The sequence below is a fragment of the Zootermopsis nevadensis genome, unplaced genomic scaffold (genome assembly GCF_977971745.1).
Source record: "Zootermopsis nevadensis isolate Lab colony 2312 unplaced genomic scaffold, Znev_1.0 Znev_ptg000028l, whole genome shotgun sequence".
Classification (NCBI taxonomy): Eukaryota; Metazoa; Arthropoda; class Insecta; order Blattodea; family Termopsidae; genus Zootermopsis; species Zootermopsis nevadensis.
Window position 1 is genome coordinate 18,309,379 of NW_028259160.1, and position 16,372 is coordinate 18,325,750.

At 38.1% G+C, this 16,372-nt stretch overlaps 2 protein-coding genes across 10 annotated transcripts in view; both read right to left on the reverse strand.

Moving 5' to 3' along the window:
- Window positions 1–726: 726 nt before the first annotated feature.
- On the reverse strand, window positions 727–9,850 carry LOC110834175 (corepressor of RBPJ and splicing regulator-like). Of its 3 annotated transcripts, none has more exons than XR_015537458.1 (8): window positions 9,693–9,850; window positions 9,464–9,558; window positions 7,879–8,028; window positions 6,484–6,584; window positions 4,077–4,234; window positions 3,666–3,763; window positions 1,900–2,532; window positions 727–1,460 (listed from the first exon to the last, which is right to left on the reverse strand). XR_015537458.1 is itself a non-coding variant. In XM_087357470.1 (7 exons), exons 1-7 carry the CDS (start codon window positions 9,762–9,764, stop codon window positions 2,310–2,312), a joined length of 897 nt encoding a protein of 298 aa, XP_087213596.1. In that variant the 5' UTR covers window positions 9,765–9,850; the 3' UTR covers window positions 727–2,309. The 3 variants fall into 3 exon arrangements, 1 of the variants encoding a protein (XP_087213596.1); XR_015537457.1 differs by having other exon boundaries at window positions 1,628–2,532; XM_087357470.1 differs by having other exon boundaries at window positions 727–2,532.
- A 3,809-nt stretch (window positions 9,851–13,659) lies between these two features.
- The window catches only part of LOC110834174 (kelch-like protein 10), a 45,563-nt gene continuing 42,850 nt past the window's right edge, over window positions 13,660–16,372 (reverse strand). For all 7 annotated transcript variants that reach the window (XM_087357461.1, XM_087357464.1, XM_087357463.1 and 4 more), the window contains 2 exons: window positions 15,540–15,744; window positions 13,660–13,938 (listed from right to left, as the gene is read on the reverse strand). In XM_087357461.1, the coding sequence (XP_087213587.1) occupies window positions 13,698–13,938; window positions 15,540–15,744 (446 nt within the window). In that variant the 3' untranslated portion in view covers window positions 13,660–13,697. The remainder of the gene's footprint in view (window positions 13,939–15,539; window positions 15,745–16,372) is intronic.

The window sequence follows — 16,372 nt, forward strand, 5'->3', positions numbered from 1 at the left end:
GAATTCAATGTTCTTTAATTTCCTCGCGAATAAAATTTTTATTTGTTACAGTTGCGCCCAAATATCTTTGCCACATTTTCAAAGGATCCATTAGCTATCCTCATGTAACAAGTTTGCCCTGCGTTCTGGTGACAAGACATCAACTTATACTCACTTTTCTCTGTTTACTTCTAGACCAAACTCCTTAAAAAGCGTCAATTACAGTTTCTGTGTTTTCCTTTATGGTATCTATGTTATCCCACAGTAAATTTACATCAATAGCATAGACCAGAAGCTGATGTGTCACATTCAGTTTCAGTCCCACCTGACTTTCTTGACCTTCCTAATGCCATATTTTAAAGCAAAGTAGGAAAGCAATGGTGATAAAAAATCTCTCCCCGCTTTAGAAAATTTTGAATAGCAAATACGTCACACGTTTACCTATACACACACTTTACTGTAAGGTTCATTTAAACTCATTTAATACGCCTAACTAACGTAATGAGTATACCAAATAACTGCGTAACCTAATTGAAACAGATGTCTTAAACCCCGCCCCCCAAAAAATCCATGATCCCTGAAACGTTGGCAAACTTCTACCAGACTACATGGTGCTACAACCCAGAAGATAGCCGCCTTCATGCTCACTGCCGTGAGAGGCCCATCTCCTACATAGTCAGAACAGTCTTAATTGTAACTACACGTCTGATGTTCAGGAACTGAGAGGTTTAATTTCAGTTGCATGCATAACTTTGAAATGGACATTTAATGACACTGCAAATAATGCTTATGTGAGAAAACAAGATTAGTAATTTGCTTTTTGTCAAAATGACACTTGCACAGAATAAAAACAGATGCTGTGGTCAACAATACATAGAACAGGTGGTAACACTGCAGTGGTTAGTTTGAATGAACTGGCCAGTGTGCAGTTATTCATACATTACAATGTTGTCTTTGTGCCACTGGTTTTGCATCCCTTTGTCTTGATATTATAATCTAAGATCCTAAATTGCATTAACATTTGCATACTTTCTCTCTGCTTAAGAACTTTCAGCGACATTACTAGAAAAACAGCCCACTTTGTATGTTATTTGTCCACATAAGGAACTTTAAAAACTTAATTGATTGACAAGTTTTAAAAGTAAGTGTGCGTTATGTGTGGACAGATAACAAACTCTCTGTTGATGCGAGGTTGCCGAGTTTGTCGGCACGTCCACATTTCGCTTGTGCGTGAGTAAGGGATGCGTGCGGTAAAGTCCGTGCTGACACGCACTGGCCCTTGACATAAATACTGAGCGAACACAATGAATTTGACACTGTAAACCATTCACAAGACATTTACACAAATGAGCATGTCAGTTCCATACTAAGGTATTTCTTGCTTCAGGGACATCAGCTGGACTCCCCACCCATCCAGTCTTCCCATGGCGATGTGGCGATATCAAGACGGTTACATCCTCAGTTGAAACGGAGTACTGAAGCTGCAACACATTAATGCCATCATTGCCAGCTCAGATGGGAAAAATACATAAAATATGAAAGAGTGACCTGTTGGAAACTGTCATGAAGGTTATTTCTGCACTGAACTATTAATGTGTTTGTACATGCTTATAAGCTCTACTTGTCTCATTGGATTTGTGGTTCTCACAGTGCTGAGTATGAAGATGGCTGCATAGTTCCTCTAGTTCCTCATTCCTCAACTTGACTAAGATGACCAGGAAGGACGCATTCACTTCCAGCAAGACGGTGCACCCCCTCATTACCTCAGAGAAGTGTGCGAGTACCTCAACAACCGTTTCCCGGGTCGGTGGATTAGTTGGGCCCCACCAATAGCACGGCCACCTCGTTCCCCGGATCCAACACCTTTAGATTTTTTCTTGTGGGGATTTGTTAAAGATCGAGTGTACATGCCACCCTTACCCAAATGTGGCCGAACTCCGAACTCGAATTAACGCCACAGTTGCTGAAGTGACACCGGAGATGCTACACCTCGTGGCAAGATATTGACTACAGATGGGACGTCTGCCGCATAACAAATGGAAGTCACATTGAACCATAAAAATCTGATGGACATAAAACTTGAAGTGTTTGACTACATTTCTATGTTCTGAAATTATATGTTTCTCCTATCAGTTCACCAATATCTCGCCCTCAAGTTTTAAAGCTACTTTTGAAACATGCTGTACTTTTGGTCTGGCAGTCTTTCTGTATTCCCGATTAGATGTTCTCTCACAAGTTGCTTGATGCCACTGGTGCATACTGAGGTGGCCAACAAAATCAATGCTTCTACCATGAACTTCTTACAGTCTTATGTGATTGTGCTCCACTGCTCAATGTCGATTGTTCTTCTTGATTACTATGTTTTTGTAATGCCTTTCTCTTTGTTTATTTTTGTCTTCCTTCACTCTTCTTTTCTCCTTATGTGATTTTATTTCTTCCTTAGGTGTTTCACTACTTGAACTCTCACTATCCTTTGCTGTCTGTTCAGACTTCCTCATTTTCCTCTTCTTGGATTTGCTCCTCTTGTTCTTCTTCAACATTTTGTCAAGTTTCCTAATAAACAGAGATAAAATAATTTAATATAACATTCACAGAAAGTATGATATGAAATTAATATACAAAGTTTCTTTTAATAATGTATAAAAATTGTGGTAAAATGTCAGAACAAAGTGGTAAGTAAATTGTACCACTTAACAACATTCTGCACATTGTAACCAAAAGAATCAGTTCATGCCAACTCAACAAATGAGTTTTCTACTTTAATAAACTTGGTCTGATTACAGGCTGCTATTTTTCAAATACATTAAAAAGTACACTTGTAAATATGTATTAAGAATACATACAACTCCAGTTATGTAAAAAATGTTGGGTAAACAATAACTATATTAAAATGTTAAGAGGTAACAGTCGCTGTTTCCTTACATACTGTGTACATTTCTGCTAATTATTTCCAACCCTTGTCTCACATGTGCACATTTGAAAGAAAAATTTCTGTATCATGCCAGGAAAGTTTCAGATGACAGGACGACAAATGAAAATTTCTATCCCATGGTTGATTACACTTGCTGTGCTCGTCATTTTCTCCCTGCATGAACAGTGAATGGCCCAATTTGGAAGCTTTGACATCATGAAGATGTTGTGTTGTTAGTGAAGAGAAACTGCTGTGTCATGGTAAGAAGGACTTTGAACATAACAAGCACATTTTATACTTTTCAGAAGAATCGGTATGTCAAGACGCTGGAGAGAAAAATGAGAAAGATAGGAGCTGCATCACAGTACAAGAAAAATAAAAATGTTACCAATTGCATAAATCATAACAATGTTGAAATTTCTGCAGAGCAGTAATTCTTTGCTGCCAATCATGGCAAAAATCCTTGTGATACTGTAGGTGGCTTAACAAAATGGTAGGCAGCCAGAAAATATCCTCAATGTCCTAATGACAAGCAAACACTGACAGCCAACGACTTTTATCAATTTACACAAGAAAACATGAATGCAATAAAACGCTTCAGTAGATGTCACAGTAAAAGGGCTAAAGGAAAGTTTCAGTAATTGCACATTCAAACAGCCTCTACGGAAAGATACAGAAGACCATAACTGAAGAAACTGATGGTCAATGGATGATTAAAATCTAGCACATTTATGCAACTATTAAGAAAATTCTATATAAACCATTATACGCTTACCTAAGTAGCCTTCGTTTCTGCTTCATTGATAATGACTTCAAGAGTTCTATTTCAGACTTTTTTGATTCCTCATCTTCATTTTCACTTGGAATAAGGTCCTGAAAACAAACAGTACATGCACTTGTTACATCTTTATTTTAGTCACAGACCATAATAAAAAGTCATGTCAACACAATCATAATCTGGATGCATCAGGATTATTTCTTACACGTGAACTGACGCTCTCATCCCGGAATGAGCGTCTGTCACGATCATCTCGGCTTACATTCCTCCAGTGTACTTTATAGCACCGAGATGTTGAGTTTCTGAATCTAATGAGTTTGGGTTTCATACTGCACCATAATTCCAAATGTGCTAAACATTTACAAAACTTGGCAGAAGCTATAAACAAATTTTAATTACGTATCTTACCTGATCTCTAGAGAATCTCATCTGCTGTGGAATACTAAGAGCACTCCTTTTCATAGCAAGACCGTCCTCTCTCATTTGTTGGACAAGAATCAATGGATCCAATGAATCACCTGCCTGGTCAGAACTTGATGCCTGATTATACATTGGGCATTCCTTATCTGCAAACAGAAACAGTCTTACTTGTACCAACAATATGAACATTCTTCTCTTTAAGAAACAAACTAGGCTTATGATAGTCTCCAGAACAGTTCAAACACACTCCAACATCACACTTTTCACATCACTTCACTGTGTCCCTCACACATACAGTGCACAGCAATGTTTTCTGATCAGAATTTCTACTCAACAGCATTCCTACAATGATCAAATAAGCTGGCATTATTAATTTCCTGCACTGCATTTTAACAGACTAATGGGCGTAGATGGCATGCCTAGCAAAGTTTCTGCCAAGACTTCAGAAAAACAGCAGTAATTCTTCTCACAAATATCTAATGGTATGACAGGTGACTGTAGCTGTCTCAGTATTCCAATATGGAAAAAAAACTGTTTCATAGATGGCTCTTCCACAGAGTTACAGATGTCTTAGCCCGGCAGACACAATCCTAAAAGCTTTGGGAGGGCATTGAATGAATACTCTCATTATCGGTGAAATGTAGAAACTTATTAATCGACTCCAGACACCATCTTATAAAGACACTGCCATAGCACATCACTGATAACCCAGTATAACACACAGGTCCTCCTCTATCAATACTTTGATGATCTAACAACTGATCTACATAAAAGTAGGTGTCCCATGCAATGATGTCTTCTCACATGATCAGGCACGTGAGTTGTGATCACAACTCCATTCTTATGAGCAAGACTTCACTGCAATAAGTTGCAATGAGAACTTCAGATCTTATACAGGTAACACACCAATCCTAAAACTATTCAACACAATGACTAGCTTATATTACAGTCATTACAGCAAAGTCCACAAAGATCAGTCTGAAAAACACTGCCATATCCATTACATAAGAATTCTAAAATCCTCCAGTCCATTACCCAAAAAATGTGACAAGACAGCGAGCCAGGTATGGACAGACCCATATTGTTCCTTCCTCATGACAGAACACAAGAACATCAAAAAAGCAGCCATTATAGAGGACCCAAAAGTGATGTGGTGGTGACACCCCACATGATCAGATGGTACTCAGGATGGATGCTGTAAGGATGGATGAGTGGCTCAAGCTATAGAGTTTGTGCAGCTGTTACTGGCCCTCTGTGGTATCCTGTGTTCCTGAAGTATTTGGTTTGAAGACGCTAGGCTTATAAAATAGCTTCCTACCATTGTGTAGTCAAACTGTATCTGGTGGCCCTGTCTGACCAAGTGTTTTGACAACACAGCACAGCAGAGCCAGAGGTCTTCTGCTAATCCTTTCATCATTCTTCTATTACGAGACTAATCTCACCTATGAACAAAGCCCCATACTCACAAGTAGCCTCCAGTAGCTTTGAGACCAAGGCTGTCATGATAAGATGAATGTAGTATCACACCAGTATTTTGCCATTGTGGCTGGACACATTCTGCACAAATGATAAAATGCAGTGCTGAAGGGTTTGTTTGGATGCTACTTCATTGAGCCAGTCCCTGCTGCGGCAGAATATTATGCAGAGAACCTGCTTTCCTTGGAAGTTCTTCTCTGGTAAGCTAGTTCAGTAAGAAGGTTTATGTAGCTTGACCTAAGTATCAAGGTTCAGATGATGCCAAAATTCTGGGGCAGATGGTGATGCAACACAGCAGCCATTCAAGTACTTCTTGTAGTTTGTGCCCAAGAACCGACCCTGACTCTGTAAATGTCAACGTCCAGCCAGGAATGGCGGATGACCTCCCTCTTCCCACTCTATTGTGAATTGAATCTTTGTAGGAATTCTGTTTACGTGCACAAGAAAGTTGTGGAGCTCCACTGCATCATGCAGTCAGACAACAAAGGCATTGCCCACAAACCTTAACTAACCCCACCTGTGCCTCAGAATGTGTTATACAGTTGTTGGCTATGAAGTGGGATAGTTGAAGACTCCATGCCCATTCCATCTTCCTGTTCACAGAACCAACCATCAAACAGAAAGTAGATCAAAATGATCACTAGGTGGCTTATAACATCTTTGCTAAAGTGTTGGTCCAATATTTCCTTCAGAGAAACCTGGGCAAAGAGTGATACAGTACCGCTTCAAAGATGAACACTGGTGAACTGACAGTCTTGATTGAGGTGAAGTGCCTGAAGGTTCCGCATGGTGTCAACACCCAAGAGGACAATCAATAATATCAATAAATCACCATGAATGCCAATAATTAGCTAATCTCTCATAAGAAACACATATTCCGACATCACAGAGTGCCTAAACACTAAGCCTGCCTCCTTACCTGTATTAATGTGACCCCATTTGTGACACTTGATGCACCGCACATTGCGAACTTGGATGCCAAATGGTTGATCCCTGATTTCTGAATCACCTTTGCAGTAACTGAAACATGGAGAATATTTACATTTAACAAACTACTAAATACATATCTCCACAGGTTAATTTTCCAAATGCAGAAGAACCTGTCAAGGTTCTTCTTCAGAGCATGGGCAACCCAGCTCTTTGATCTATGATCTACAGTTAAGGGAATTATTTACTTAATTTGGGTTGCAAACATGTTAGTCTTAAACTTCTTACCTCCCCCATAGTTTAAAGCCCATAACTTCTGCAAATGGTACAGCTTAATTGAACATTATGGCAGAAGTGTAAAGAAAATAGGGGAACATAAAGTAATACACAGCTCGAATAAGGAAATGGTGATTAGTATTTATACAGATTTATGAAGGATGAAGCAGACAGCAGCAAGGTGATTAACATTAATAAATACAAAATTATATTTCTCAAGCTGCTGGTGTATTTCAGCAGTCTGAAGTGCATATTAAAATATTATGACCACAACAGACAAGCAGGGGAGGACATCAACACATTTCACAAAAAATGGCAAAGAAGGAATATTAAAACAGAAAAGATTTTGACTAGTGTGTAATTCGAAGAACGATTAAAAAACCTCACGCTACAAAAGGTGAGTGGCCTGCTTTATAATTGTTGTTAACTGCACCCATGAAGAAGATTAATTTCAGTGGTGGAAAGTGGAATCTTTGCAATATAATTAAAGATTTAGGCTTCTGGTGGCAAAATATCAGAAAAGAAATGTTCCAATCAAAATTGACGTAATTCATGCAGCAAGACCGGCACATTTGAGAAACAAGCTGTTGCAGAATTCAGGGGCACCATATCATCTGCAAGAACAAAATGTCCATACACTCCTGCCTGGAGTGATGGTAAGAATGCAGGTCTACATGCATCCGTCTACAAAGGACAGTGAGTCATCAAGGCTTCACTCCAAATGCTTTGTTAATGTTTAAACCAGGGAAAAAAATCTGTAAATAATCATCAGGAAATAAATTTTAATATTTGGATGTCATAGCAAGGAGAAATATCTCAGACCATACATGAAATTTAATCCATTGTCTAGACCAATGTCTAGTCAGTATACCCCATGAAATTTCAATTGCATGCTATATGTTCTCCATCACACTTAATGAGGCAAAAATCATAATGCATACACTATATTCACAAATCTGAATATCCTCCAGGTGATACAGACAACTGTTATAAAGAAAGAGACATGCATGCACACAGACACCTACAACAAACCAGTAAAATAATTAAGGTCCGGTGAACTGCCAAATCTCCTAACTTCTATGTTAGAAATAAGCTTAAGAAATATACATACTCCTCTCTTGGTGCATTAAATTTTCGCTGCCATTCAAATTTATATTCTGGTTCATCATCTTCTCTTTCTCGTTCCTTCTTCGTACCAGGTGGTGGCTCATACATGAAATTTACACTCAGCTTATCCTTACTTTCTTTACTCAGTATTGCCCTAGAAAAGAATCACACTGATTAGTCTCTGCAACTGCTGCATATTTACTTCTTCCTGCTGTGAACCATGTTTGTTACTTTCTATCAAAAAATTCTTATTTTTAAATATAAATTCAGCAATAGATTCCCTACACAGTGATAAAATGCATTAAGTACAGAAAATGGTTTTTGAACAGCCATACTGATTGGTGAGCACATAAACCAGCAGCTGAATGAAGGTTGTGTTTACAGGTAAGCTATTAGCCCTACCACAAAAAATTCAATTTACCTAATGCAATGTGTTATGAACGTATGCCACAAACCCCAACTTTAGTGACCTGTTAGAAAAGAATGTTAATGTTGCAATAACCTAGACAGTTATTTTGGACGCTGTCCATCGTCTACATCAGTGGTATTCAACCTTTTTTGTTCGCGTACCCCCAAATATAATTTCTCTTCAACTTTGTACCCCCAACTTTGTTGGTATATAATTCAAGTTATATATAGTATATAATCTACATCTAAAATAAATTAAATAAATCACATTACTGATTATCCAGTGTTTAACATAAAATAATATATATATTTTTTTAAATTTCACAGACCCCCTAAGAAAACTTCGCGTACCCCAGGTTGAATACCACTGGTCTACATTACGTCTTTACTAAATATATATATATAAAAGGACAAAGTCCAAAATAACAGTTCAGCTTATTGCAAGACAGTCATCAAAACCCTTTAGCATACACGTACACTGGCAAGCGATGAGTGTTGTCACAAATAATTCAAACATGCATTTTTAGAACAAAGGGTGTACAATGACCTTGAGCAATGAGCAGTAGAGATGTTAGATGGCATTGGGTTATGTTGTCTTTCAACTAACCTTGAATTATGAGCAAAAGCACTACATTGTTTACCATTTCAGTCTCAATATTGGATGTGTCAAGACTGACAAAACATGTCCAAACAAAAAGCAAAATTTGTTAGCTCATATCAGGAAATACTGTTTTGTGAAGGGCAAGCAAGACCACCTTCGTGGAATTATGGGCATCCTGATCTTAACCCAAAACTGCAAAAATTTGCTTGTTGCAAATGTATATCAACCATGAACAAAATTTCAAATATCGCATGGAGAAGCATCACAGCTGTTACCATTACCAGTTACTTTGGTACTGTTCTTTTAAAAACTAAACTGGATGCATAACAGATATGTATAGGAAAAGAAAATATTTAAATATAATCTCATTAGGAAATAATGGGGAGAGAATTATAACGTCCCTTAATTTTTCCTCAATTAAACCCCTCATTTTCTTCATTACTGATAATATCCCCTCTGGTAGCTTGCTGTCATGTCCAACACGTGTCCTATGAATTCAGACATCGGAACTACATTTACCACAGGCCATGCAATTACAATCTATAACTTTCAGAGTGTGGAAAGTGCATGAAGAACATACTTATTTGTGTACAAATCTTGTTCCTTTTCATATTGAACTCTCAATTCTTCTTGCTTCTTTTTATAAGACTCTGCCTTCTGCTCTGCTATCCAGACCTATAAACAAAGCCAAGGCAATACTATCATTTGAATAAGACGATAATGTAATGTACTTAGACTTATTTCTATGAAGTTGAATGATCAACTCATACAAGATACCCAAACACAACATTAACATTTTAAACCATTACCCTTTTCAAATTGTCTCTAGACGCAGGATGAAAAAATTTCTTGCACATATAATTATTGAAGCCTTTCCCCATTTTATAATATTACTTTACGAAACAAGTTCTATCATTAACAATCACACGCCACCTATCGCCATCTTGAATTATATCGACTCTAGAATATCGAATACCAAAGACTAAGAAAATTATATAGTCACAGAGTATAAGAGTTTGGTTGTTTGTCATCAGTCTTCGACTGGTTTGATGTCGTCTATCTTGCGCCAATCTCTTCATTTGCATATATTTTTTGAAGCCCACATCATCAAAAATCTGCGTCACATATTCCAATCTTTGTCTCCTCTACAATTCTTTCCTTCAACTGTTCCTTCCATTACCAAATTAACCAATCCTGTGTGCCTCAAAATGTGTCCCACCATTCTATCTCTTCTTCTCGTAAGATTTTTCAATAGACTTCTTCCTTCTCCTATCCTGTGTAAGAGCAGTTCATTTCGTACTTTATCAGTCCACATAATTTTTAACATCCTTCTATAGCACCACATTTCAAATGCTTCTATCCTTCTTCTTTCTGGTTTTCCCACTGACAATGTTTTGCTTCCGTATAGTGCTGTTCTCCAAACATATAACTTCATAAAAATCTTTCTTAATTCCAGGTCAATGTTTGACACTAGTAGACTTCTCTTTTTGAAGAAGTCTCTCTTTGCTTGTGCTAATCTGCTTTTAATGTCTTCCTTCCTTCGTCCATCTTTTGTGATTTTGCTACCTAAATAACAGAATTCCTTCACTTCTTCTACTGTGTCTTTCCCAATTTTGATATATAATGGATCATTATTCTCATTTCTGCTGCTCCTCATAACTTTTGTTTTGCTTTTGTTTATCCTAAGCCAAATTGTTCATTGATTAATCTATTCATACCATTCAATAATTTCTCTACATCTTCCTTCCTTTCAGCCAACAGGGCAATAACATCCTTTCCCCTTGAACCTTTATTCCTATCCGGAACTTTTCTTTCACTTTCTTCATTGCTTCCTCAATATACAAGTTAAACAGCAGGGGTGATAGGCTGCATCCTTGTCTTACTCCCTTTTTAATAAATGCCTGCTGTCTTTCTTGATTCTCCACTTTTATTATGGCCACCCGATGCTTATAAATACTGTACATAACTCATCTATCTTTATACTTCAGCCCTACCTTCCTCAAGATTTCAAACATCTTATTCCACTTTACTTTGTCAAAAGCCTTCTCCAAGTCTACAAATGCCATAATTGTATCTTTATTTTTCTTAATCCGTCCTTCTATTATTAAACCTAAGGTCAGAATTGCCTCTCGAGTACCCATACTTTTTTTAAACCAAACTGATCCTCATCTAGTGCCTCTTCAACTTTCCTTTCCATTCTTCTGTATTATTCTAGTTAGTAATTTTGATGTATGAGATATCAAGCAAATTGTGTGGTAGTTTTCACATTTGTCTGCTCTCACTTTCTTGGGACGTGCGAAGATAATGCTCTTTTGGAAGTCTGATGGTATTTCTCCGGACTCATAGATTTTGGACTCCAGATTGAATAACCTTCTAGTTCTTTCATTCCCCATAGATTGCAATAATTCTGAAGGTATCTCGTCCCACTGCCTTGTTTGAGACTAAGCCTTTCAGAGCTCTGTCAAATTCAGATCGTAGTACTGGATCCCCTATTTCCTCCACATCAATCTCCTTCACTTCCTCAATCACACTGTTGGACAATGTTTTCCCCTGATACAGGTCTTTGATATATTTTTTCCATGTATCTGTTCTTTCTTCTGTGCTTAACAGTGGTTTTCCATCTGCACTTCTGACGTTAACACACTTACTTTTCATTTCACCAACGAAACGTTCAGTGTTCCATGCAGTTGGCAGTGCAAATACCACCTGCCACCTATTGTGAAATCACTAAACGATATGGCGGTAGCAGAAGGTACTAATCCGTCATCAGCCATTATCAACAGCACAGCCGGTAACAACATTAACTACCTTTTCATTCTAAAATTACACCTCCCCCACCTTAGCAAAAATGAAAGAAATTGGAAACACTACAAAGCTTATGTACCCACAACACAGGTGACATGATTAGCTCGACAACATAATTTTGTTCACTTACACGTTCATGGTAGTGTTCTTATATAGTGGCATCAGTGCATATATTTAATTATGTTAATCAGTAAGTATGGTATGAGGAAGGAAGAGACGTATGAAAAATTATGAACTGGATATGACTGATCCGATACCCAGGATATTTGGCAGTCACGTATGTTCAGTGGCTTTTGCCCTGATCATTGCTTCTCTGTAAATCGGCCAATCTCAATGTGAGAAATCCTCTTAAAGATAAAGACGTATCCAGTGCTTATTAAACCGGCATTTTATGACACGGTCGCCGACCACATTACTACCTGTCCACTCAACCACGCTCAAGTTTTAACTGGGCAAAATAAACTTACCGTCGAGTGGTTAGCACTCCTACATCGAATTTAAAAGACCCCGATTTAAAATCCCGGCTAACCTTACTCAAATTTCCGTCGTTCCTTCCTTCTGAGAAACACCAGAATAAAAGTGATAGTGGAACCACGGTTCCGGAGAATTTGACGTAAATACGTCTATACGGAAAGGAAGTTTATATATTGGCTTTATTCTAAATATTTCCTTTATACATCCTTTACAATTGAGATAAGTTTGATTAAGACATTGCTTATTCAATTTCAATTAGTTACGCTTAAAATGGGTCTGTGGCAGCTAAATGTAATGTAAAGTAATGTAATGTAATGAAATGTAATGTAATGTAAGGTAAGGTAAGGTAATGTATATTATTTATTTAGTGTTCTGTCTGACGACAGGTCCATATGAACAGGATCCTTCCATCCTTTTCTCGGACTGGGACCTGTTCATATACGTTCTTGGCAGATGATCCAGAAGTGGTTTGCCATTGCCTTCTTCTGTGTGTGAATGGAGTAATTGTTGGGATGCCACGGAGAAACCGGGGAAGAAGCCCCCGGAGGAAAACTCCGTGTTGCCTAGACCACGGCCTTGCCCAACACAAGTAAGGTAACGTAATGTAATGTAATGTTTTATAGGCAACAACAATGCCGAGTAAACAGATGACGTTTCCTAGGCAACAAAAATGCTTGAATACTTAACTTCAATTAGTTACGCTTAAGATGGGTCTGTGATAGCTGAATGTAATGTAAAGTAATGTAACGTTTCCTAGGTAACAATAATGCTAAGTAAACAGATGACGTTTCCTAGGTAACAATAACGCCGAGTAAACAGATGACGTTTCGTAGGTAACAACAATGCCAAGTAAACAGATGACGTTTCGTAGGTAACAATAATGTTGAGTAAACAGATGACGTTTCCTAGGTAACATAACAATGAAGTTACACTTTTTCGTTTCCCTTTTTCGTAACACATTTTCGTAACACTTTTTTGCCGAATGACCCTTCCTCATAGACGTATTTACGTCAAAAACCTGTCCCTAGCTGATGATTGTCATTCCCCTTTCCATAGAAAAATGTAAAATCGTGCCCTCCCCCTGCCATCGCACCTCCTGCACTGCCACTAAGTCTAACTTATAATTCTCTAATTCCCTACTCACTGATTTCAGTGCCCTAGCCCTATAGAGAACCCTAATGTTCCAAGTTCTAATCTCATATCCTTTTTCAATTGACATGGTCGTGCCAAAGAGGCTTAGTTAATTTTTTCGTAACAATACTTTTTCTTGCGGTGAAAGGTTGTTAGCCTTACGCCCAACCCTCAAGCTCGAGGACCAGGTTATCACTCTTAGTCTGGCGCATCTCCTTAGACCTGACCGGCTTGGGTGACCCTATCACGAGCCGAAGCACCGGCCGGCATAGTCCTAAGGCTCATTTGAGCATGCAAGCCTCCTCACCCGGCAGATTGCCTTCGACAAGGCAGAAATTAACGAAAATAAAAAATATTTCCTTCTTTGCTGCAAACGATATTTCTCTTTATTTCTCTCTTGGTTCTTACATCAAAGCCCAGTTTTCTTCATTATTTTCTTGAGGAATGTGATTAAATTTTGTGTGTTCGTCGAGGTTGTAATCAAAGGCTTGCTGCCGCTGAGTTTCCCAAGCCAACAATTTTTTACGTATCTTCTCCATTATTTCGTCCCTGTGTTTGTGGGCGTAATCTTTTGCATTGGGTAGGTTCTTGACGACACAGATCGACATACCTGTTCTACGGACATTCATTTCTGTCGCATGGTACCTGCAATTTAAAATATTAAAAGTGAAAACAAACCCATTTCCATCATCCATCAGTATTTTCTACCTCAAGATAATTTTTATCACATTTCGCGGACACAGTTACAGATAATATGTAGCTCTACATGAGATGATATAACTCATGAAGAAATGCGTCTTCTATCAAAAATAATTTACTTAATACAAATTTGTTAGAAATGTAATTTGAATGTCAGTGCAATTATTTAAAGAAATTAATTATTTTTTTAAAAATACCTATACTTTTTCTATTGAGGTTATAAAAAGAAGGTTTTGGACTAAAAAAATCGATGCCTGATGGACTGGCTCTATCTTTGGCTAGAAGGTAAAACTGCTTGAAGCTGAAGGAATAGGCTTCCACCGAAACGTCCTTGCTTATAATTGGTTTCCAGAAAAATATAACAAAAATTCCGCCAATAGGACTTCAGTGCACACTTCCCACACCATATTTAGAACAGTTCCCACGTGATCTTACGTTTACTCATATACACATAGAACACCAGCCAATAAGCTATTATAACATACCGCATTTTATTACATCAAGGTTACGACTATTTTACAACGTTGTCAAATGAATTGTCTTCTGCGCCATCTATGTTTTGTATATTTCTTTAAGCCATTACTCTCATCAGAATAATACTTTAATTACACACATTCTTTGGAGAGAGATGCGTGTTTTGTTTGAGCCATGCGCCCATAATGATATTTCCCTCTTTTAGCAACATATTTTTAATACTTAGTGTTCTTTTTTTGTGCTGCCAAAAATACTTCTGGGTGTGTTCTGTTGGACGTAAAACAGACAATAACCAAAAACAAATGAATTTCTGAGAGAATTCCTGCTCTTACACAGACGAATATGAAAATAGCTGTCTTCTTGTATGTTTCATCATGTTATTCGATATACACTGACCAACGTTTTGGAGCTTCTTACTCACTCCATCATCAGATGGCACAAGACTGCATGGTGAAACACGCCGAGAGTCAGCCATTTCCAAATCAACTTCCGTCCAAAAAGAGAACATGATATGGATAGGAATCATTACATCTGAAACTGGATATAGGATTTGAGACTTTCGCGCCGAGTACAATCAATAACATTTTCTCGGGCAACCAACCGCGTCAACTGGACACGGCTGATTTCCCCAAGAAGCTTTATTGATTGGCCTAACATTGTGATAAATGCCGATGATTATGGTGATGCTGATGTGCTGAACGCCAGAAACTTCCAGCCCAAAAGAGTGTCCCTGATCAAAGAAACTTACTCTAAGAGCTCCTATTAATGCAGTTAGATTTGACGTCTGATTAGCATTACCTAGTCATTTGCTCTCTGCTTTAACGATTCAACTTCACCGCAACATTGCTCTGCATGCTTTCATTCAACCCCCGTCCTCTCAGCCATTGTGTTTTCGCGTTGTATTCAACGTCCTGAGTAAGCGGTAAGAACCTCTGAAACGTCGGTCAATTTCTACGTTACTCGTTCATGACGCTGCATCCGCAAGATTGCGATTATCTTGACCGGAACTGATTCAATTCCTAGTGCTTTTCAAAAGTCACAGTTTGTATCGATACAGTCCTGAACAAACAAACCATTCATTTTTCTTGGAATTGAAACATTCGACACTGAAGATGGTCTCATCGCCATGATATCCATCGATGATAAAGATCGTGTCGTCGATCACATGTGCACTGAAGTTCTGGCGTGCGACGCACATATCATGGATCTCGGTCCACGTGTCTTCTGCAGGGTCAAACTTTTCGGCACTGAGTGAGCGTGATACCTCGTTGAATCCTCCTGCACATACACATATTATGTATTAGGTCACGGTATATAAAAATAGGCTGCCAAAACGAACTTATTATAACTCCGATCAGCGGGGTCCATCTTGATATTTATTACTCTCTCACCGGGCCAAAAATGTGTGGCTTTTATGGAGCCATAAGATTCATTAACTTATTCACAAAGTAGGTAGCTGAACTCTTCCCACATAGTTCCTCAAAAAACATTTCAACATTATTCTTACATTTACGCCTATTTATCACAAGTGGTATCTACGCTTCATGATTACCAATTAGAAATTTATAGATGCATGTATTTCCATGCTTCATACTCCGTCCGTCTTACCCTACGGAACATTATGCTCTTAAAATTTGTATTTCCGTGAACGGAATGAATGAATGAAATAGGGAAAAGAAAATTCATACCAATTGAATAAATATTTACTTGGATATTATCCATCGTCTAGTAATAAAACGTAAAAAACGTAAAACGACGTTTCGGAGATAGGGATTAGTTCTATCTAGTGGGCCCAACTGAGTAGGAACCTGAAGACGGAGATAGAGCCCCATCTCCGAAACGTCGTTTTACGTTTTTTACGTTTTATTACTAGACGATGGATAATATCCAAGTAAATTTTTATTCA